At 39.3% G+C, this 22491-nt stretch overlaps 1 protein-coding gene across 3 annotated transcripts; it reads right to left on the reverse strand.

Moving 5' to 3' along the window:
- Nucleotides 1-4120: 4120 nt before the first annotated feature.
- LOC139939489 (lithostathine-like) lies at nucleotides 4121-15868 on the reverse strand. Of its 3 annotated transcripts, none has more exons than XM_071935449.1 (5): nucleotides 15746-15868; nucleotides 14882-14954; nucleotides 6375-6773; nucleotides 5938-5973; nucleotides 4121-4741 (listed from the first exon to the last, which is right to left on the reverse strand). In XM_071935449.1, exons 1-5 carry the CDS (start codon nucleotides 15782-15784, stop codon nucleotides 4464-4466), a joined length of 825 nt encoding a protein of 274 aa, XP_071791550.1. In that variant the 5' UTR covers nucleotides 15785-15868; the 3' UTR covers nucleotides 4121-4463. The 3 variants fall into 3 exon arrangements, with proteins under 3 accessions (XP_071791550.1, XP_071791548.1, XP_071791549.1); XM_071935447.1 differs by lacking the exons at nucleotides 14882-14954; nucleotides 15746-15868 and adding exons at nucleotides 9112-9252; nucleotides 10076-10338; XM_071935448.1 differs by lacking the exons at nucleotides 14882-14954; nucleotides 15746-15868 and adding an exon at nucleotides 10076-10338.
- Between the last annotated feature and the right edge of the window lie 6623 nt (nucleotides 15869-22491).

The following is a 22491-nucleotide window of genomic DNA, read 5'->3' on the forward strand; positions in this document are numbered from 1 at the left end:
AAAAAAAAGAAAAAAGAAAAAAAAAAAAAAAAAAAAAAAAAACCGAACAAAAACAAGAGGTCTTCGGACTCGAGTCCGAACACCTAAAAAAAAAAACCGAACAAAAACAAGAGGTCTTCGGACTCGAGTCCGAACACCTAACTACATGTAGTCGTCTTCAAAGGTTTCATGTGTGTTACCGCGGGCGTATAACGACCAGCGCTAATCGGCAGAAACATCTGTGGGCGCATTTCCTAACGAGCGAAGTATAAAGAACTAGCTACCCAGTACGCCACAGAAAAATACACAGATTGCATTGCGCTCATGTGTCCTTCTCAACCAACGACATAAGGCAAGGATGATTTTAGCTATAAATAACGACATTTCAATGATTTTGGCAAACAAAAATGCAAAAGTAATTACCTCTTTGTAGTATTCTTATTAAACAAACACAAAATCAGTCGAATAATTACGGCTCTCTCAATCAACTAACCAAAAATGTCCTACGCGAAATAATTGTATAAAAGTATAAAAAATAAAATAACATAAAAACATTTTATATTCCCCTCTTTCAGTTTGTGTCTAATTGTGTCTACCGTTCAAATGCATATCCCCCGCTAGGAAAAGCGTTTGCAAACATTCTCAATTCGTTTTCAACGGCCAGAGACCACCGACATTCTTTTCATGATAAAACAATCAACACCACATATTTCATAATTTTCCCGATCGATTTTTTTCAAATCATCTGTCCAATTTTTTAACAATAACACTTACACTTCATGGTGTATTGACATTTTTAAAGTTTTGGTTTTACGTTGCGAGAGACAGTCCGCCATTAACAGTGCTTATGCATGCACGACATTGGAGCAACGTCATATGTTTTCACACCTTTCATTGGTTGGTATTTTATTGAATATTCAGAAGCTAGTATGGCGTGCAGAATAAATCAAAACCTTTATTAAATTACTACTTAACAAATTTAATTACATTTTTGTCCTAAGGCATTTATGCTACTATATTAGAATCCAGAGATATCACAAGGCATGAAAGTAAAACACCCCCACCTCCTTGAAGCACACACACTTCATAACAATCCGTTTTCCCCCATTTCAGACCAGTAATGTTTGGTTTCAGGAGATAAGAAACCAATCTATTATATTTTCTCTTGAATGTAGACTTAATATTTATTACGCTTATCGGAATTTATTACAGTATGCAGTTAATCCATTTGGCGTTTTCACTTAAAATATTTAATTTTTTTCCCCATACTGGCACACCATGGAATCCCAAATAGTAACCACCTCGCGTGATCCATCTAGTGACTAAAGCAGAATGAAACTCAATCTAGCAGATAGTAATTTTGTTTTGAACTTTCGAGGTTGGATGATGTTTCTTTGACTCATTTGAATGTTGGCATAATAATGCACTAGTGATTTGTACCAAAAATCAAAAAGCATAACCAACGACAGGAAACTTTATTCTCAGCATGATTAAGCCTCATGAAAATACAGACTGTGAGTAAACTGCATAGCTTCTGTCACCGGTGCAGCTTGCACAATCTCGCGGTAAACGGGAATCAAAGTCGGGGTTCGAAAACATATGAGGGTCGATAACGTATGACGCTACGATACGTTCGTTTGAACTATGGTGATATGGTGACCTAATTTATGGAACTGGGTCCAAATCCCCTTGTTATTAGACCAATAATGTCTTTTGGTTTATTCATTTACTCTATCCATTAGATGTTTATTCTCTTTTTTAAACGGTGTTAATACAATACAATGCCAAACGTCTATTTACACTCTCAAAAATTACGGGTCACACTTCACCCGGATTTCAAAGATTCCTCATCCCTTTCTGATTCAGTTGACCCAGAATCTTTCAGTGATCCGTAATGTTGTTAAAAACTGTACTTTGGACTATAATAATTCCGAGTCACTTTGACACGGACTCCGGATCAAACTGACCCACAAATGCCGGATCAGCACTTTGAACCGTAATCCGAGTCACTACTCCGTCAGGTTTTAGAGTGTATTATGACCCTATTGTTATTATCTTTCTTGTAAATGAATCGAACAGGGCCTTAACAGTTCCTTGCACTGTAACCTGTTGTCCTGAAGAAATATGTGAAGAACAAATCTTCAAGAAATCACAGTTTAAAGATGTGGAAGTAAAACAATTCCTTCTTTCTTTTTGTTTCGTAATGTAAAGCGCATTGATACGGTTTATTGTGAAATGCGCTATAGAAGAATTTGTTATTATTATTATTATTTCGTCCCAAAAATCCTTAAAAAAAACAAAAAAGTGCGATCTAAAAAATGTAAATACATGTCAGGTGATTAAAATTAACATTGTTCATTAGACTTGTTACAACTGTATACATGTAAATACATAAGCTGACTAAGTACGATTGGAATTCATTTATAAAAAAGTACAACTTGTAAATGAAACGAGGAAAAATAAACTATTGTTAATAAACTACCAGGCATACAGTAAGTTTAAGAGTTTTCGGATATGTCACTAAAAAGATGCTCTGCAAAAAGAGAACAAGGCTAAGTTGGCCATTCAATTTATTCAATGTTTAAAAAGAAATCTAAATTGTTTTGACCCCGGCCAAATTTAAATGTTTTAATATTGAATGGCTTGTCATAAAACGATCCATACACTTTTTTTTTTCTTTTTTTTATAGACCCAAGGTCTCAACATCACTCGGTAGTTTTCAATGGCTTTTCAATGGCTTTTCCTGGTTTGAACAAATGACTTGTTGTTAAGTCAGGAATGGTGACAATCTTGCCAGCTTGGCCAGCTGTGTATGTTGTTCACTTCTTTTTATCGTTTGTTAAAGACAGTAGATACTATTGGTAATTGTCAAAGACTAGTCTTTTCACTTGGTGTATCTCAACATATACATAAAATAACAAACCTGTAAAAACTTGAGCTCAAATCGGTCGTCGAAGTTGCGAGATATAATGAAAGAAAAAATACCCTCGTCACACGAAGTTGTGTGCTTTCAGATGCTTGATTTCGAGACCTCAAGTTCTAATGAGGTCTCGAAATCAAATTCGTAGAAAATTACTTCTTTTTCGAAAACTATGCTACTTCAGAGGGAGCAATTATTCACCGTGTTTTATACTATCAATCTCTCCCCATTACTCGTTACCAAACATGGTTTTATGCTAATAATTATTTTGAGTAATTACCAATAGTGTCCACTGCCTTTAAAACTCTAAAGTATTTTATTATAAAAACTTATTAATTACAATTTTTCTACTAACCCACCCACCACCCATTTTAAAAATCTTTTTTGTTTGTTTTTTACGTTGACTTTTTATTGGTACCTTGGTGGATATAACAGCCCGAATTATTAGAAACAATTTCAATGCAAGAGCTTCTAATTGCTCCCGATGTTTTAATCAATGTATAATTTTAATATGAACACTATAGGCTACTAGGCAATATTTTGTTTACATAATTACGTCTTTTAAACCTAATATTCCTTATTAATATTTTTATCTGTCTGTGTATCGTTATACAATGTTTAGTGTTTTTGTCTGTTCTGTTAAATCAAGGCCAGTTTTAATTTCCCCATCTATTTCATCATGGGCTGAAACCGCTTCACTGTGGCCTTTTCATTTATTCACCAGAAAAAAACCCAACTTTTATTTACATGGATGTCTAAAAATGTTTACACCGTGGCAGGAGATTCTGTCACCGGAGATTATGTACTATGTGCCCCTGCCCCCCTACGGCGAACTGTGAACAAACTTCTTCTAGTATAGCGCCCTCTTTTGAATCATCCTCCTTAATAAGCACATGTTTACTATTTTCTAGACTGGGCCCCAGTCTTTATCCGCGGATGAAGACAGGTCCCTGCCACTATCCAGTGATTCCATTGGATACAATCATAGCATTGGATAAACGTGCAGTGACATACGATGCCCAAACAGTCACTGCTGTCACAACCGCAATAGAATTTGACAGCGTATCTCTAGGGTGCGTTCGATTAGCTTCCCTGGGTCGACTCGGTGTGTGGCGGGGTTTTTTCCCAGGACGAACGTGGGTAATTATCTGCACACGTTCGTCCTGGGAAAAAAACGTCACACACCGGGGTCGACCCGGGGAAGCTAATCGAACGCACCCTATGTAAAATGACTGAGGTCAGAGGTGAAAATACACGCCGGTTTAGAGGCAGGTCTCTGGCGTTAGATGTTGAGGCTAACTATTTTCCAAATAGGGGAAAGTATCTCCAGCGTTACCAGCAGTAAGGCAGGAGATTCTGTTCCCCGAAGATTATGTTCCCAAATGCGGCAAACAATGTGTACAAACTTCTTCTGATAGCGCCCTCTTTTGAACCATCCTCCTCCTCCAACCCATGTCAATTTTCCATATTGGGGACAGATTTCCCTGTAGGACACCGGTCTTTTGTCTCTCTCGTTGACTACAGATTGTTCAATGTTCCCGCTGTATTAATATTGCTCACTAGTCTACACTCTATAATATCTGTAACCTGGCTTCACACTTAGCTCTTCATCAGGAAAATGCATAGAATAAAGCTCACAAAAACTGCTCAGCTTGTCTCTTCCTTCGGCAGACTTGTAGTTGAAGCTGGCACAATTATTGTGTCGAAGGCAGAAGGTGGCGCAACGGAATAATGACAGGGCGGACATACTCTGTAAATGGTGACTGCCAGTGGGCGCCGCCATGTTGGATGGGCTTGCTTTGAACACGGCTTCCTTTGTCTGTGGTGATGGTGCTGGGGGTGCTGGTAAAAGATTTCAAAAATATTGTGAGCTTTTTGCATTTTAAAAATATTTATATTAAAGTGAACTCAAACAAAACAGACGTGCACGTACCCTTTACAAATTGAATTGTAGTCAAATGGTTTAATGACAATTGTTTTTTTTATGTTTGAAATCCATTTGTGGAACTGTAAGTTGTAAGTTTTGGTTTAATAGCAGCATTGGTGAAGGTACTGTGGCACAACATGTAGCCAACCAAACCAGGAACATGGCTGTAAAATCCCAAATTATAAAATAAATAAAAAGATGCACAACGTAATTTACAGCTCATTGAGCAGGTTCGGCTTGGTGACGTGAGTCAACTAGACTTGCACAGTCGATCTAGATGTCACGCAAACGCTGCGGAGTTTGACTACATTGTATATAGCTTGTTTACCCAGTCGGATAAGTTCGCATGTTACGTTACTGTTTCAAGATGGCGGTTAAGTTATGCGACACAGAGCGGGAAGGTTGTTATGTGTTTGTGATCACACACCAGAAGCAAATTACAGGCAACCGATTCCTGGCAATCTCAGAGAAGAAAAGGCATTATTATTTTGAAAATGACTCATGTGCTAGCAAAGTTGTCCCGTAGCATGCGCTGCAGTTGATTGCCTCCGAGTTGCATGCCGTCAACATTTCCTCGTGCCATAACAGTCACCAAACAGTTCTTGGTGGAAAAATAAAGGTTTATGCGAATTATCTTCTAATTGTACTGTACGTTTTGCAAGCTATAAGAGAATAAAACAAACAGACGGGCCAACTATTGTCAATTAAACTTTTACACTTAAACAGATTGTGTAAATCGCCATAAATGCGCAAAGAGTGATGACGTCACATCATCTAAAAGTCGTCGTTGTGCTTACCGTTCGAAAAAGAAACCTATATATCTATTGACGAATCAATGACTGGACGTTTTAGTTGACCAAAGGTTGACACAATAACCTGGGCCCAATTTCATGGCTCTGCTTACCGCCGAATTCTGCGCTTACATGCAAACGGCGAATTTCTGCGCTCGCTTTGCAAACGTAGAATGCCTAAAAACGTGGAGTACGCACGCGCTCAAGACAAACTTCCCCGCTAAAATGCGGTTGACGTAAGCGCGGAATTCCCTGCTTCCGTAAGCGCCTATTCTTTGTATTCGGTAAGCAGAGCCATGAAATTGGGCCCTGATCCTTACCTGTCACAGATGGCGTCGGTGTAACGGCCTGGGTTTCTGTGAAGGAAACAAATATACAAAATCTGAGTTATTTTTCCAACATGAAAAACGGTCTCGATGAACATTAATAATGCAAATATAACTGTGTCTGTGCTGCACGCTACTTCAGGAATAAGCCGAACTGTTCACTGTACTTTTCAAATGCTACAATCAAATCCGAAACCTTTCGGAAGATTAAGGCAACATGGTATTAACATGAAAACGATGACGATTTGAGTTGATATTATTGTGTGCAACTTCCAAATAGTAATTAGGTAAGGTTTGTGGTATTAGAACCATGTGGCAATCTTGTTTGAGTGTGTCGGTTCTGAAAAGAACCGGCCGTTGGCGACTCAACGTTTCGATCAGTATGCACTGATTGTCTTCAGAGAGGGGGGGGAATGCAAAAAAGTACTTACTTTCGATTTCACATACGCTGCCGAACTCATGGCCCGTACACGGCCTGTCATTCCAGGAGTAATCACTGCGTCTACGGAGCCTGACACACGGCGACTTCTCGTCAAAGACTCCGAAACGATCCCAGGACGTAAAGTTACCAAGTGGTCTCCCGTCCAGCCACTCCAAATGATCCTCGTCGGACGTGTACGTTAACCCGAACCAGAAGTCAACTGTGCTCTCCCTCGACATTATAAGCGACTTGAGAAACGTCTGGATAGACCGGCTCTCAATGAACGCTAGGTGGCTTCCGGGGTGAACATTGATTGCGCAAGCGTTGCGGGAATTATAGCCATCGGTCAGCGTTTCGCTGAGCAAGTAGTAGCATGACGATTCAAACAGTTCGAACCCATCAGGACACACTGTGAATTAAGAAAAAAAAACATTTCACTGATAAATGATGTTATTAAACCCTCCGATGGACCACCGGCACTGCAGCCAGTAGACCGAAAACACATTCTATCTCCTCAGGTTTTTAGCACAAAAAACAGGTGAAACCCTTTTCTTAGTTCTATACTGAGTTCTATCTCCAGACAGATTCGATTGACATGGCCCCAATTTCATATAAGTGCTGCTTAAAATCAAAAATAGATTATAGCACCAAACAAATTATGCTTGTCCGAATTAAGTTACCAGCTAAACTTCCAAGTTGCATGTACATTATGTGACTGGTATCCTGCTCATTTCTGCAAGCAACATTTTTTGGAGCTTTTTGTTTTTGCTTTAGCAGCTCAATGAAAACTGACCATGGTGTATGACCATACAATTGAATCAGATACTCCAGCTAGAAAACACTTTCTTTGCAACCTAGGCTTGTGTACAAACAAAACTGCGGTTTCAGAGTGAAAACAAAACAATAACAAAAGCAATAACAACTTAAAGATGCTATGTCAGATTTTTGAATGTTATTTCAAAGAGTATCACCCGCTCTAACGAAAAAAGTTTAACTTTTACTTTTAAAACACATAAAAATTGGTCACGGGATCCCGACAAAAAAAATTTTTTTTAGCACTTTATTTCACTGCTACTAATAATTGGCGGACTTTTCCGAGCAATGGCTCAGATGAAAGGTTGTAACTTTCTCGAACCCCATCAAAATACCTATTGAATTTTAAACCAAAATTTGTGGGTCAAATCGGCCAAAAATCTGACATAGCATCTTTAACAACAACAACAACTACCAAACACATTTCTATTATTATTTAATACTTGGTTTTATTTGCCAAACTATCTCTCTTCAACGATCTAGAAAGGTATAGCTTTGAAAAGTATTAAATCAACATTGCAAATGAGGTATTCACGTTTGCTCAACTTACTCCACGCTGTAGTGACCAATGACAGTCGTGTAGTAGGCCCCTATTGAACAAGGGTGGGGCGACGCAGGGTTTTAAAAGGGTTAGAGAAACTAGTTTGGAATTGCACAAAAGACATTCCGGGCATTCTTCGCGTATCCTTTGTTCATTAGATTGAATTCTGTTTTTAACAATGGGAACTGACCGATGCACCTCACCTCAGGATCATGCATGTTATTTATGTTGAACGTTGCTATAAAAATACCTCATTTGACTTCCCCATTTATCACACATGTGCAGATTATATAGACGACGTCAACTGAAGGGGGCGTGCACCCAATACAGCTTTAAATATTTGATGGCTTAAACACCCATTTGACAAAACGTTCGATGCCATACAAACACAAAAAATGTAATAGTCAAATTTTCAAAAGTGTACTTGGAAATAATCTTAAATCGAAGGAGACAAAAGTCAGGCAACATGGAGCAGTTCGAATTCTACGAAAGTATAGATAAAGAAATATTGGCTCAGATCAACAGACGGTGGTACAGAGTCAGCGATTGAAGCACTGTAAGAAGGCGAGGAGTTGGTAGCAGAAAGCAAACAGAACATCCGTAAGACGGAAGCAAGGCGAGGCTAGTTGGCTGGCAGTCACGCAGGGGGAGAGGAAAAACCTTCCTGTATAACAGGAACAGACCGTCAAATCGCCGCAGAAGAGGCACTGAAGGGCTGATGATAGCCGAAAACGCAAAGAGTCGAGATTCTCCTCCACATCTTGCTATTAAAGCGTCTACTTTTTTGAGGTACAAGTTTCAATTTTATTCTACACTTTGTTTGCTTGAGCTTGCATCATGCATGTGCAAGCGTACAACCTTTACTATCTGAATAATTTAATATATACTAATATTCTACATACAAGAACTTTATTCGTTTTTTTGTCATATTCATGTACTTAGTTATTCAACTGTTTTTCATGTGTACGAGCGCAGCGAAGTAGAACGAAATGTTAGTTGTGAATGTGATTGGTTTAAAGTGCCACAGTGCTTGTCTTATTGTTTTACTGTAGCCAAGTGAGCGCAACGCACTCTTTATTTATACGAGATCAACTATTCACGGTAAAGTTTGACAAGCACACAGAAAGAAAGAAAGATGCATGGGAAAAGGAAACAAAAATAAGAGAGAAAAGAAGGGGTGAAGCGAAAATGAAGTGAGCTAGGCTAGAATCATCACAAAGTCTAAGGATAAGCATATAATAGCACTCGAAACAGTCAAGTTGCAATGATCACTGCATAACCTATATAACCCCAAAGCTGGTTTGTATCATTATTTTCCTTGTACAATATAGTGATTAAATTGGTATGTTGTATGAATGCGACGAATGAGCGAGGTTGGGCCTACCATCCTCACCGTGTTCTGTACTGTCGCCGTTTGAAGCGCTGTGTGGGGGTGCCGCTCGACCATCACCCATCACTGTGGTTGATTGTGGTATCCTTGTGTCAGCTAGAGTCGTGTCTTCTGCCAGGATGGGTTGCGTTACTGTGGCGTTAGCTGTTTTACGAATAGTATAGAGGAATGTAAATCCTATCGATCTTAAAATTTTCCCAGATAGGTATGCCAAATATTTTTCTTATATCAAATTTTTATACCAAATAATCCAATCAAGTATTAGGAAGTGGCTGATTCGTTAACGAGCAATAATTTCCTTGGTGGACCATAAATGTTATAGGTCTGCCATGGACGGTGGTTCACCGAGTGGGGGTTGGGGATGAAACTTTCAGTCAGTGCTTCTTCAAAGTTTATTGTTGTGTTTAATTCGGATGAAACGGATTTGTGTTATAGCTTTCTTGGGCCCCTGGCCAAGCCACATTGTACCTTCCAGACGTACCATCTCGGTGTAAACAATTATTGCACTAATTTTCTCCGAAGAAAATTTTGACCGAAGGTTTCCAAAGAGGAATGCCTGTGTGCACTATATAATTGGGGCGTTCTGTGTTCTATTAGTTTCTAGAAAGAGGGGTGATTTTGGACGACATACCTTATTGTTTTTAAAGTAAATTTCAGGCATTTCATATGAATATGGTTGTGAAACCAATGACTATCAGAAAAGTAAAACTTAATCACAGCCTACTATTTGGAGAGAAGACTTAGAGGGAAGATCCAATTTTAGATCAGGGATCTATTCAAGTGAAAACTCACGAAGTCAGGTAAAGACTGAAAACCCCAAGTGCCCCGGCGTGGTTAGAACAGGGGTCCAAGAGGTGGAAGACCCGGAAAAGTGACACTACGCAACCTGACTATAAACACAGTCGTCAGCCCGTTCGTCATTCGTGGAACGATACATCGACCATAATCGATCTGAAAGTCAACATACCAAATTCCCTCTCACAGATGTAGTAGTTGTTCTTGCTGCATTTCTTAGTCCTCCACCGTTGCGTCCTCATGTAAACGGTAACGCATATGCTGTCTTCGTCACTTTCACTGCCTAGGCCACTGCTCCCACCCATATCCCACCAATTTGTGTATCCCAACCTTCTACCATCTTGCCATTCCCACTCCCCATCTTCAACAACCACCAGACCCATCCAGTAGTATTTAGTCGGTAGTTCAGATCTAAGGACAGCTTGATGTAGAAGTTCACTCTCCTCGGCCGAGTTGACGCAGACAAGATGGCTGCCGTTCAGTGCGCATGCGTCTTGAGCGTCGTTCCATGAGAGTTTATTGGTGACAATGGTGTAGTGTGATGTGGGTGAGGATAGCTCTAATAACATGAAATAGGAGAACAATCTTTTTAGATAAAATATTATTTACGACTGCCATATTGAGTCTTTATGGACCTCCCGGACTACGTACCATTACCGCGTGCATCCAACCCGGAGTTATGTATTTGTGAGATGTAATTGTCATATATACAGCATTATGATTTTACTGGTGATCCTTTGGGGGGGGGGGGGTATTTCAGTTCAAGGTTGTTTTATATCCTTGGTTAAATGGAAGTGCACCTTCGAGTATTATAAATATGAGATTGGGGTTTACGCCATCATGAACATTAAAGCATTCTGATACCAAGTACTTCTACGTTCTGTGTGTGTCTTGACTACCCTACATGTTGATGTTGTTTGCCTCTTTGTAAATAAAATACTTTAATATAATTGCGTCACCAAGTATATCGCAATTCTCTGTTAACTGTGCAAGCGCCAAATTTGTGCTAGCTGTGTCAGCGAACCTGATATTTTTTTAATACACACGCACGCAAGCAAACATTCCCTGCTAACCGTCAAATACGTTTGACGTGAGCACTGAATTCCCCGCTTCCGTAATCGCCGATTATTCGCTTACGGTAAGCAGAGACAAGGAAGTGGGCCCAGGTAAATTCGCATTGTTTCCAGCGTGTGCACATTTCAAAGAACAAAGGATTTTCCTTGTAATTCTGCCGTCACCTAGAGTCCTCAAAAAGTATCGATTACGATAGTTTACGATGTGGTAACGGTCGTAAAACAATGTTTTGTTTCACTACCGTTTTTCTTGTCGTTCTTTTTTGTAAAGAAGGGGGGGGGGGGGGGGTAGTGGGGGACACACATCAGTCCAGCGCTTCACAGACGGACAAAACCCCTTTAATAATTATCATCTTACACAACAAAAAAATACACGTATTTTGGAAATCTAACAAAATGGAACATAAATTCGTACAGTAATTATCACTATAATCATACTTATTGTGAAATGGCACATTGAAAGGGAAAAAACACGAAAAGTATAATTTATGTTGATGCTGAAAGTATGGATACTTACAACGTTATACCGAAGAAATGCTTCAACGTCATCAATATAACAAAGCCTTTTAATTAAACAAACTCATGTTATTATAAGTTGTTTGTTTGAATTTCACTGCCTATTTTCAAGAAAGCACTTAAAAAACATCTTTTTCCTTAGTGTCTGTTTATTGCTTTATTATTCATTTGTTGTATTATCTGCATTGCTATTGTTCGTTTAAAGCGCTGTGGTCTAAATGAAATGGCGCTATATAAAAACCCATTGTATTGTATTGTATTGTATTGAATGTTGAACTTGTTTGCGGGGAATCAATCGTGCCGCTACAATATATTAATGGATTAATAACAGTCGAATGAGTACGGTCGTCAAAAATCTATTCCACCTTGTAAAGAGCCGACATTAAAGTCTTTATTGTAATTACTATTAATTCCTTCTTCGAACTATCTAACAGCAAAGGCAGTATGTACTTTTGGTAGTTACTCCACGAGTCAATGACCATGGAAATTTACTTGGTAAATATTTTAAACATGGTTGGAAACGGTCCCCTTTGAAGAAGTTTTAGAGAAAGAGGTAATGTATTACACACAAAAATTGAATGTGAGAAAGGCTTCAGGGTTTAAAGTCACCTGGAAGTGGTATTTTTTCAAAATAAAGCTTTTGTCACTAATATATGTGTTTTGATGAGTGGAATGTTAATAAACAGTTAACTAAGGTTTCAAAAAATCAGTTCTTATGTTATTTACAAATTTAAGAGTAGACCCCGACCCGAGAGGGCGCTATTCGTGACGTCAATCGAGGCAGACTTTGCCTGTAATGCGTAGAGTAAACACAATTGCAAAGTACATGTACGGACCAAGTCGTGAGTTTGTACGTTTCAACAAAAAACAAAAATTGTTTTTTTCCGCCAATGCCGACCAGGTGTATTGCTGCTGAATGCAGAAAAACACTTTTTGAAATGTACCAACTCACGACTTGGACGTACATGTACTTTGCACGTGTGTTTACGATACGCATTGCAGACAAAGTCTGCCTCGATTGACGTCACAAAAGGGGTAGGCGGAGTCAGCCCCCCGAACAACTTTATATATTTTTTAAACATATAAATCGTGACAAACAATTACTAAAAAAATTGTTTTATTGTTCGTAAGCATATACTCTTATGTTTGAAAGGGGAAAAAAAATCTATTTCCAGGTGACTTTAAGCTTTACTCATGCCTGAAAGCATACAATGCTATACAACAAGGATACAATGCTATACAACAAGGGTGTATATATCTACAGAATTGAACCATTCAAACGTTTTTAAAAAATCCAAAAGGATACTTTGCCTTTTAAGGGTATTATGTACTTTTTTTGTAACACAAAACACAATGTCCACAGATTTACAATAAACTTACACCGTTTGAAGATAATGATAGTAGAAAGTATACCTTAAAATATTACTTGCTGAAGTGCTGTAGTTTTTGAGAAATGAGTAAAACAATGTCATGAAAATAATTTTCGTCTCAGTGATCATGAGACGAAATTTATTTTAGCATGTAAACACGTATTTTCATGACATTGTTAAGGTATGCTTTCAACTATCGTTATCTTCAAATGGTGCAAGTTTCATGCAAATCTGTGGACATTGTGTTTTGTGTCACAAAAAGTACCAAAATTCTTTAAAGGACACTGCAGGGAAGGTCCGAGAAAATTTCCCGTTGTGGTCCTGTTACGACTAACGAACTATGTTTTACGCATTAATCATCCCATGAAGTAATAATACACAAATTATTGTACATATAAACTTACTGCATGCCAAACATTTGTATAACAAAAAATAAATGAAATTGGAGCATTAAACTTTCTTAATGTTTCATACATAAATGGGTAATTCTTTGACTTTATAAAGCTTTCGTTTATGGGCATATTAGAAAATAGTAGTTTTCTTTAAAGGCAGTGGACACTACTAGTCAAAGACTAGTCTTCACAGTTGGTGTATCTCAACATATGCATAAAATAACTAACCTGTGAAAGTTTGAGCTCAATCGGTCATCAAAGTTGCGAGATAACAATGAAAGAAAAATAACCCTTGTCACACGAAGTTGTGTGCGTTTAGATGGTTGATTTCGAGACCTCAAGTTCTAAATCTGAAGTCTCGAAATCAAATTCGTGGAAAATTACTTCTTTCTCGAAAACTATGGCACTTCAGAGGGAGCCGTTTCTCACAATGTTTTATACCATCAACCTCTCCCCATTACTCGTCATCAAGAAAGGTTTTATGCTAATAATTATATTGAGTAATTACCAATAGTGTCCACTGCCTTTAACTCACTTGTAATTTACATTGCACATACAATTTTTTTAAATGTTACAACTACCCGAGTGTCATGTGGGAGCTATGAGGTGATTTGATTTTTTGTTTGCATCAATAAGTGCATAGGTCACAGACCCAAGATCCCTGAATCACTGGAAAGGACAAGAATCGGTGCATTTTTGCAAAAATCTTTAAAAAACGCTTCGCCGTGAAACATAACACCCTCACCTGTAACTTAAAGGTAGTGGACACCTTTGCAAAATTCTAAAAAACGCTTCGCCGTGAAACATAACACCCTCGCCTGTAACTTAAAGGCAGTGGACACCTTTGGTAATTGTCAAAGACCAGTCTTCTCACTTGGTGTATCTCAACATATGCATAAAACAACAAACCTGTGAAAATTTTAACTCAATTGGTCGTCGAAGTTGCGAGAGAATAATGAAAGAAAAAACACCCTTGTCGCACAAGTTGTGTGCTTTAAAATGCTTGAGTTTGAGACCTCAACGACAATGAGGTCTCGAATTCAATTCAAATATTTTAGTGAGGAATTACTTCTTTCTCAAAAACTATGTTTCTTCAGAGGGAGCCGTTTCTCACAAAGTTTTATACTATCAACAGCTCTCCATTGCTCGTTACCAAATATGTTTATGCTAACAATTATTTTGTGTAATTACCAATTATAGTGTTAAAACAAAAAAATCATTAGACTTTAACTAGTCGTTTTGATTCGAAAAGGAAAAAAAATCTAGAGCACTTAGAAAATAAATTACGCATGAGAGGGTTAACTTTCAGCAGACATCAAATATAGAGTATGTTATCGAACCTAATGTCAGTTATGTGTTTGTTTGTTTGACAGCTTCTTTGTCAATGCGAGCATTTAACTTTTACGGGTATAGCATTTGTAACACTTCAGTAAATATGTACTTTTCTGGTTTTGTGAATCTTTCCTGTCTATGTCACGTTGGCAGACCCACTCGTTTTCTGATCAGGCTACTATAAGCTTTGACATTGATGGGATAGACTATCCCTGTCTATAAAACTGAAAATAAAATGTCACTTTTCATTTCATTATACAAATACTAGAATAGAAGACCTGAAATTGTGACTTACCCACTTCTGGATGAACTTCAGCACTGTGAGACTTTGCTGATCCAAAGAAACTCAGAACGAGACAGCATGCAAGCTAGAAAACAAATTAAGAAAAGGAAAAGTCTGTATTTTTTCATTTGGAAAACAACTCATAGCGATGGTGAAAAAGCAAAAGTGGATTTACAAATACAAAAATTCATTCACCTTCTTCTTTCCACGTTGGCCAGGCATGACTCACAGTAGGAGTCGAACTAATAGGTACAACGTAAGCAGAGAAGGGCAGGGGAGCACACACGTAAGTACGTGTTGAACCCCCAGAAAAGCTCAAAAAAAAAAACATCCCAACAAACCAACAAACAAACTATTTAAAAAAACACCCCCAACAAACACCAAAAGCCCAAACAAACATTTTACACAAACAACCACTCAACAAACAAAGACAAATAACACCCAAACAACAGACAAACAAACAAACAAACAAACAAACAAACAAACAAACAAACAGACAGACAGACAGACAGACAGACAGACAGACAGACAGACAGACAGACAGACAGACAGACAGACAGACAGACAGACAGACAGACAGACAGACAGACAGACAGACAGACAGACAGACAGACAGACAGACAGACAGACAGACAGACAGACAGACAGACAGACAGACAGACAGACAGACAAATAAACAAACAAACAAACACACCGACAGAAATAAAACCCCAAACAAACTCCCACAACAAACGCCCAAAATAATCAAACAAACAAATTAACAAACATATTATTCGTATTGCATTTCCTGGAATATTTTTAAAGAGCAGTAGGCCCTATTTACAACAAGTTTTGGGCCTATCATCAAGAAAGGAAAAGTACCCCAAAATTACTCACCCAAATACTAATATACGAAGGTGCTACAAAGTTCCCCATTTCCGCTGTGCCTTGTGATCAAACTGTCAGCTGATGGTGGGGAAAAACTGACAATATCCCGGTGTATGTCCGACTCCGTCAGCGGCAAGATCACTTTTAACCTACCATAATTTACGGTACACGGTGTAGGCTTCAGATCGAACCAACAAGCTTTACGCCACATTTATTTCTAGAGAACAAAATACTTCTCGTTCTGTCATTTGAATACTAATTAAGTTTCAAAGCCATTTGAACCCGCTGGGCCGGAATAACAAAAAAGAACCAACAATATACAGCGATCGTTAAATGTAAAATTTAATTAATTTAATTTAATTAGAAAGTAAAAACAACTCCGATGTGAGGCAAATTGAAAAAAACTCTGAAATTATACCGCATTCCGTGGAAGCTGGACTATAAATAAATCGATTATGGTTGAATTGTGTATGATTATATCTGGTAAACATATGCCGTCTGGCGTCGTTGGAACATGGTGGACGTATGTTTTACCAAACTCGCCTTGCCCAGGGGCAGGGAAGGAAACAGTGGAGACATTTATCATAAATGATTTATTTTATTCCTTCATTAATTCATCTATTTTATCAATCCATTTCAGTTGCAAAAATCACGCGTATACTATTCTGTCGTTTAAAGGGGGGAAATACTACCAGATTGATACGAAAAAGGCTAAACAAATAGCTGTATTTAAAAATGTTTAACAAGATGTAAGTTACAGCTATAGACTAACAAAAAATACATTAAAGAACAAAACAAGAATGTTGCAATTGCAAAGCCAAGTTTGCAATACCATAAATATGAGATTCCAGCGAGCGCCCCCCCCCCCGCTCCCGAAAAGTGATTTCCGCCCTTGTCTCGACTTCCCTATGACTTAGTTCTCAAACTTTCATCAATTCTGGTGACTCACTTATCGAACCGGATGGCTTAGACTCCACATTGATGAGTCGGACTCGACACATATGACTTGCACTCGATGCTGACACTATGGACTCGACACTGACGACTCGCACTCAACACTGATGACTCGGACTCAACACTGCCAACTCACTTGACACTGATGATTCGGACTCAACAATGACAACTCAGCCTCGACACCCATGACTGGCACTCGACACTGATGACTCAGACTCAACACTGACAACTCAGACTCAACACCCCTGACTCGCACTCGACACTGATGATTCGGACTCAACACTGACAACTCAGCCTCGACACCCATGACTCACACTCGACACTGATGATTTAGACTCAACACTGACAACTCAGACGAACACCCCTGACTCGCACTCGACACTGATGATTCGGACTCAACACTGATAACTCAGACTCGACACCCATGACTCACACTCGACACTGATGATTCGGACTCAACACTGACAACTCAGACTCAACACCCCTGACTCGCACTCGACACTGATGATTCGGATTCAACACTGATAACTCAGACTCGACACCCATGACTCACACTCGACACTGATGATTCAGACTCAACACTGACAACTCAGCCTCGACACCCATGACTGGCACTCGACACTGATGATTTGGACTCAACACTGACAACTCAGACTCAACACCCCTGACTCGCACCCGACACTGATGATTCGGACTCAACACTGACAACTCAGCCTCGACACCCATGACTTCGCACTCGACACTGATGACTTAGACTCAATTCTAATGACCCAGACTCGACACTGATGACTCGCACTCAACACTGATGACTCGGACTGGACACCGACAACTCGCACTAAACACCCATGACTCAAACTCGACACTGACAACTCAGACTCAACACCCCTGACTCGCACTCGACACTGATGATTCGGACTCAACACTGACAACTCAGCCTCGACACCCATGATTTGCACTCGGCACTGATGATTCGGACTCAACACTGACAACTCAGCCTCGACACCCATGACTTCGCACTCGACACTGATGACTCAGACTCGATTCTAATGACTCAAACTCGACACTGACAACTCAGACTCGCCACCCATGACTCGACCTCGACACTGTTAACCCAGACTAAAAACTGACGACTCAGCCACAAAACAGGGCCCAGTTTCATGGCTCTGCTTACTGCCGAATTCTGCGCTTACGATCACGATTCGGCCACTTACATGCAAGCACCAAATTTCTGCGCTAGGCTTGTAAGCGTGGAATGCATAGTAACGTGGAGTGCGCACGCGCAGAAGCCGCTAACCCGTGAAATATGCTTATACGTAAGCACAGAATTCCCTGCTTCTGTAAGCGCCGATTCTGTACTTACGGTAAGCAGAGCCATAAAACTGGGCCTTGATGATTCAAACTCAAAACTGATGATTCGAACTCGAAACTGGTGACTCAAACTCAGACTCGGGCATGCAGCTACTTTGTATTTGAAATAATTAAACAAAGACATACAACACCTTCATAATAACTTACAAGTTTACATGAACAGTTGAACCCAAAACACAACACACGTGACGGATGTGGATAGATCCGTTTATTATACTTAGGCCCTTTTTCAGGCTAGCTTGGCCTGCGGTTGTTTTTGGCAATTATTGCGCGTGCTATGCGTACGCACTTAGGGCTTCACGAACGGAGCCTGAACCCGAATCCAAAGCCGAAGCCGTGGTTTCGAAAAGGTTTATAATATGGAGTGCCATCACCACACTTTCCTGGGTATCAACATAAAAAACTTACTACACGTGATTTAAACTCTGAATATTTATCTTGCAAAGGCAACTTTAGGTTGACTTGTAGATTTATAGGCTAACAGGTTTTTTTTAGCATGACGCCACTTCCATATTTTAATACGCAAAGTGATATCGGTACTGCCTGTAGTGAATTGTATGTAACATAAGTAGCTTCCAATTGCTTATTACAGCTATACAATAATTCAAACATAAGTAGCTGTCAATTGCTTATTACAGCTATACAATAATTCAAACATAAGTAGCTTTCAATTGCTTATTACAGCTATACAATAATTCAAACATAAGTAGCTGTCAATTGCTTATTACAGCTATACAATAATTCAAACATAAGTAGCTGTCATTTGCTTATTACAGCTATACAATAATTCAAACATAAGTAGCTTTCAATTGCTTATTACAGCTATACAATAATTCAAATATTAGTAGCTTTCAATTGCTTATTGCAGCTATACAATAAATCATCCCATTAGTTTCGTGAATGCGCCACTTAGAGTAAATTGTATAATGTAGATCACCGGAGCTTAGCTCGGCAAACACAAATTTATGATGATGTATAAACAACTGCTTTTAATTTATGGACCCGTAGGAAGATATAACTCCTCTTCAATTAAGTAGAGTACCCCCAAACTAAATAATTTTTACACAATTGAAGAAGAAGCTATAGGCATATTGTAGGAAATAAAAATAATTATGTTAGGCCTACTGTAATGGGAAAAGGCAGCAGGTTAGTTTCATTTAAAAGCGACTGGACTACGTGACGTAAACAATTGCTACATTTCACAGAATAAATAAAATCCTTTCACTCTATATGCCTCTCTTAATACTTATGCATGACGTCATAATTCTTACCCAAAATGAGGCTATGGGCGCACCTTCCCCATCACTTGCAGTGGCTGCGCCCATCGCCTCGTTTTGAGTTAGTATTGTGACGTACCTCATGCATAAATATTAAGAGAGGCGTATGGGCTGCGCCCATCGCCTCGTTTTGGATTAGCATTGTGACGTACCTCATACATAAATATTAAGAAAGGCGTATGGGCGCACGTCCCCCATCACTTGCAGTGCCTGCGCCCATCGCCTCGTTTTGGATTAGCATTGTGACGTACCTCATGCATAAATATTAAGAAAGGCGTATTGGTTGGCAAACGCCATAGAGTTGTGCACTTAGCAGACGCGCAATCGCGTCTGTGTCACGCAGCCATTAGCCGTGTACAAAACAGCGCGACATTCCCTCATTTTGCCAACCAAAATTTAAGTGCGCACGCGCTATTAGAAATTAACATAATATTTCATTATCACGATGTGGCCATCAGGGGTGGCCATCTTGATTTTACTCCATTCAACCAAACTGAGGCCGTGTCCGAAACGGCGACTTCGGCTACAGCTACGGCTAGATCGCGCGCGTCTGCCTATATTCTTCAACACTGGTAGACGCGCTGATCTAGACGTAGCTGTAGCCGAAGTCGTCGTTTCGGACACGGCCTGAGGCTGGACGAAATAATAGTCTGGTGCCATGTTTGCGCAATAAATGTTAGCATTCATTACTGTTGTGGAAACAGGGAACATGACCAAGATGATGACAGCGTGATGAAGGTCTATTACATAGGGTCATCGATACAAGCCCTTTGGGCTTTTAGACGGCCCTCCGCTCAATATGTCTTATTTTCTTCAATGCCAATGTTTTGTGACTTGAGTGGAAATTAATAAACAAGCAAACAAACAAACAATGCGTGACGTGCTCCAGATGTTGTTTTACTTCCTAGCATCCAGCTAGCCGAAGATGTTTTAATAAACCATGACTGATACAAATACAGCATCAATGCAGATAATGTGACTCCCCAACACATGCGTCACAATCTTCAAGTCTACAAACTACAAGACAGCGCCTCGATTGCCTAATTAATTGGATTGTACAGAAATGGTAGAAATATTCCGTCACCCCCCCCCCCCTCACCCCCATCCCCCCCCCCCCCATCGACGGCAAACTGTGTGTACAAATTTCTTCTGCCAAAGTGCAGTACAAAGTCATGTGGATCTAAGCAGAAGTCTTCTTCATCAACGCTGCTTTATCGTTAAAACAAAACAAAACAAGTCTCTTTACCAGTGGTTCTTGTATTATTGTTTTTTTGTAATTTGAACGCACACAATTATGCTATACTTTCAAAATCTTAATTGAATTGAATATAGAACAACAATAGCACGACCACCCAACCCCGATCCATATGGTTATGTATTTTGATGGGAAATACATTGTAATAGACGCACATAAACAGTCGGGCGCAAAGAATGGTCTGTCTGTTTATTCAGCAGCAAGTCTGGGAATAAGACGAAGACAGGCGTAGATGGCGCTCTTGTGCATAAGTATACCCACCCAAACCTCCGCCCCTTTCAAAACCAATTCATCTCGTATTTTGATTTACTATACGGCGATAGAGCCCAATTTCATGGCTCTGCTTACCGTTAGTACAGAATCGGCGCTTACGGAAGCCGGGAATTCTGTGCTTACGGCAAGCGTATTTCACGAGTTAGCGGCGAATTTTGGCTTCTGCGCGTGCGTACTCCATGTTACTATAGGCATTCGACGCTTACTGCTAGCGCAGAAATTCGGCGGTAAGCAGAGCCATGAAATTGGGCCCTGGTCAAGGACTTGTCAGCATAATCGGTTCTTGTCATAAAAATAAACTGCCTCTAAACGTTGCAATTAGCGACTTCGAAACGTCGGGAAAAACCGTGCATCAGATGCGGTCACGTGTGACGAAATTGCTTTTCAACATAATAAATCGTGTTTTTATAATCAGCAGAAATTATCACTGTGTGTTGAAGTTTGATCTGCTAACCTGTGGTTATTGAATTAGCGAGCGCAATGCAGTAATTGAAAGCATAACATTTAAGATAAACTGAATTATCTACAATACAATATAATATTGGTGAGTTAGATACTGAACAAAGCCCTAAATTTAAAATTAGATCAACGATGACTTGATAGAGCAAGCTAGTCAAAAAGGCGAGACCAATTTAAGAACTCACTCCGCTGTAATGCAGTTAAAGCCACTATACACTTTCGGTTCAGAAAAAAAAAGTTAACAGATTTACAAATAATTTACAGGGTTTACAGAAGGTAATGGTGAAAGACTTCTCTTGAAATATTGTTCCATGAAATGCTTTACTTTTTGAGAAAACATCAAAACAATATTAATTCTCGTTAGCGAGCATTACGGATTTATTTTAAACACATGTCATGACACGGCGAAACGCGCGGAAACAAAAGTGGGTTTTCCCGTTATTTTCTCCCGACTCCGATGACCGATTGAGCCTAAATTTTCGCAGGTTTGTTATTTAATATATAAGTTGTGGGACTTGGACAATACTGTTTACCGAAAGTGTATAATGGCTTTAAGAAAGAGCATGTAAGCTATAAAGGTAGTCCCAGCCAATTTCCTGTACCTTCTGCCCGGGTAATACAACAAGCAGGACATTTCTTTTCAGAACTGAGAACCCGAACAACCCGATAAATCTACTCTGTGTTAGTAAAACATAGCAAGACAGTTCTCAAAGAACAACTCTACCTGGTAATTAGATACACGCATGGGGTTACCACAAACCCTAAACTTGGAATTATATCAATTAAAGGAAAGGTACACGTTTGGTAATTACTCAACACAAATATTAACTTAAAGACTGACTTAGTAACAAGCATTGGAGAGCTGTTGATAGTATACAACTTTATGAGAAACGGCTCCCTCTGAAGTAGGATAGATTTTGAGAAAGAGGTAATTTCTCACTAAAATAATAAAAGGCTTCTAGATAGCCAGAAGTCTTTTATTCCCAATCTAAAAGCACACAAATTCGTCCAACAAGGGTGTTTTTTTCTCTCATCATTTTCTCAAAACTTCGATGACCAAATTTAGCTCAAATTTTCACTGGCTTTTTATTTTATGCCTATGTTGGGATACACCCAGTGAGAAGACTGGTCTTTGACAATAACCAAAGGTGTACCTTCCCTTTAAATTA

This window comes from Asterias amurensis, chromosome 7, assembly GCF_032118995.1.
Source record: "Asterias amurensis chromosome 7, ASM3211899v1".
Classification (NCBI taxonomy): domain Eukaryota; kingdom Metazoa; phylum Echinodermata; class Asteroidea; order Forcipulatida; family Asteriidae; genus Asterias; species Asterias amurensis.

What these genes read in the sequence shown, in the direction of transcription:
- LOC139939489 (XM_071935447.1), bottom strand. Translation starts at nt 10,286, where the DNA reads ATGGGTCTGGTGGTTGTTGAAGATGGGGAGTGGGAATGGCAAGATGGT. An exon ending in CAGCGTATGTGAAATCGAAA is followed by an intron (nt 5,974 to 6,374) that starts GTAAGTACTTTT and finishes TTTCCTTCACAG; the next exon opens with AAACCCAGGCCGTTACACCG. An exon ending in ACCGACGCCATCTGTGACAG is followed by an intron (nt 4,742 to 5,937) that starts GTAAGGATCAGG and finishes ATCTTTTACCAG; the next exon opens with CACCCCCAGCACCATCACCA.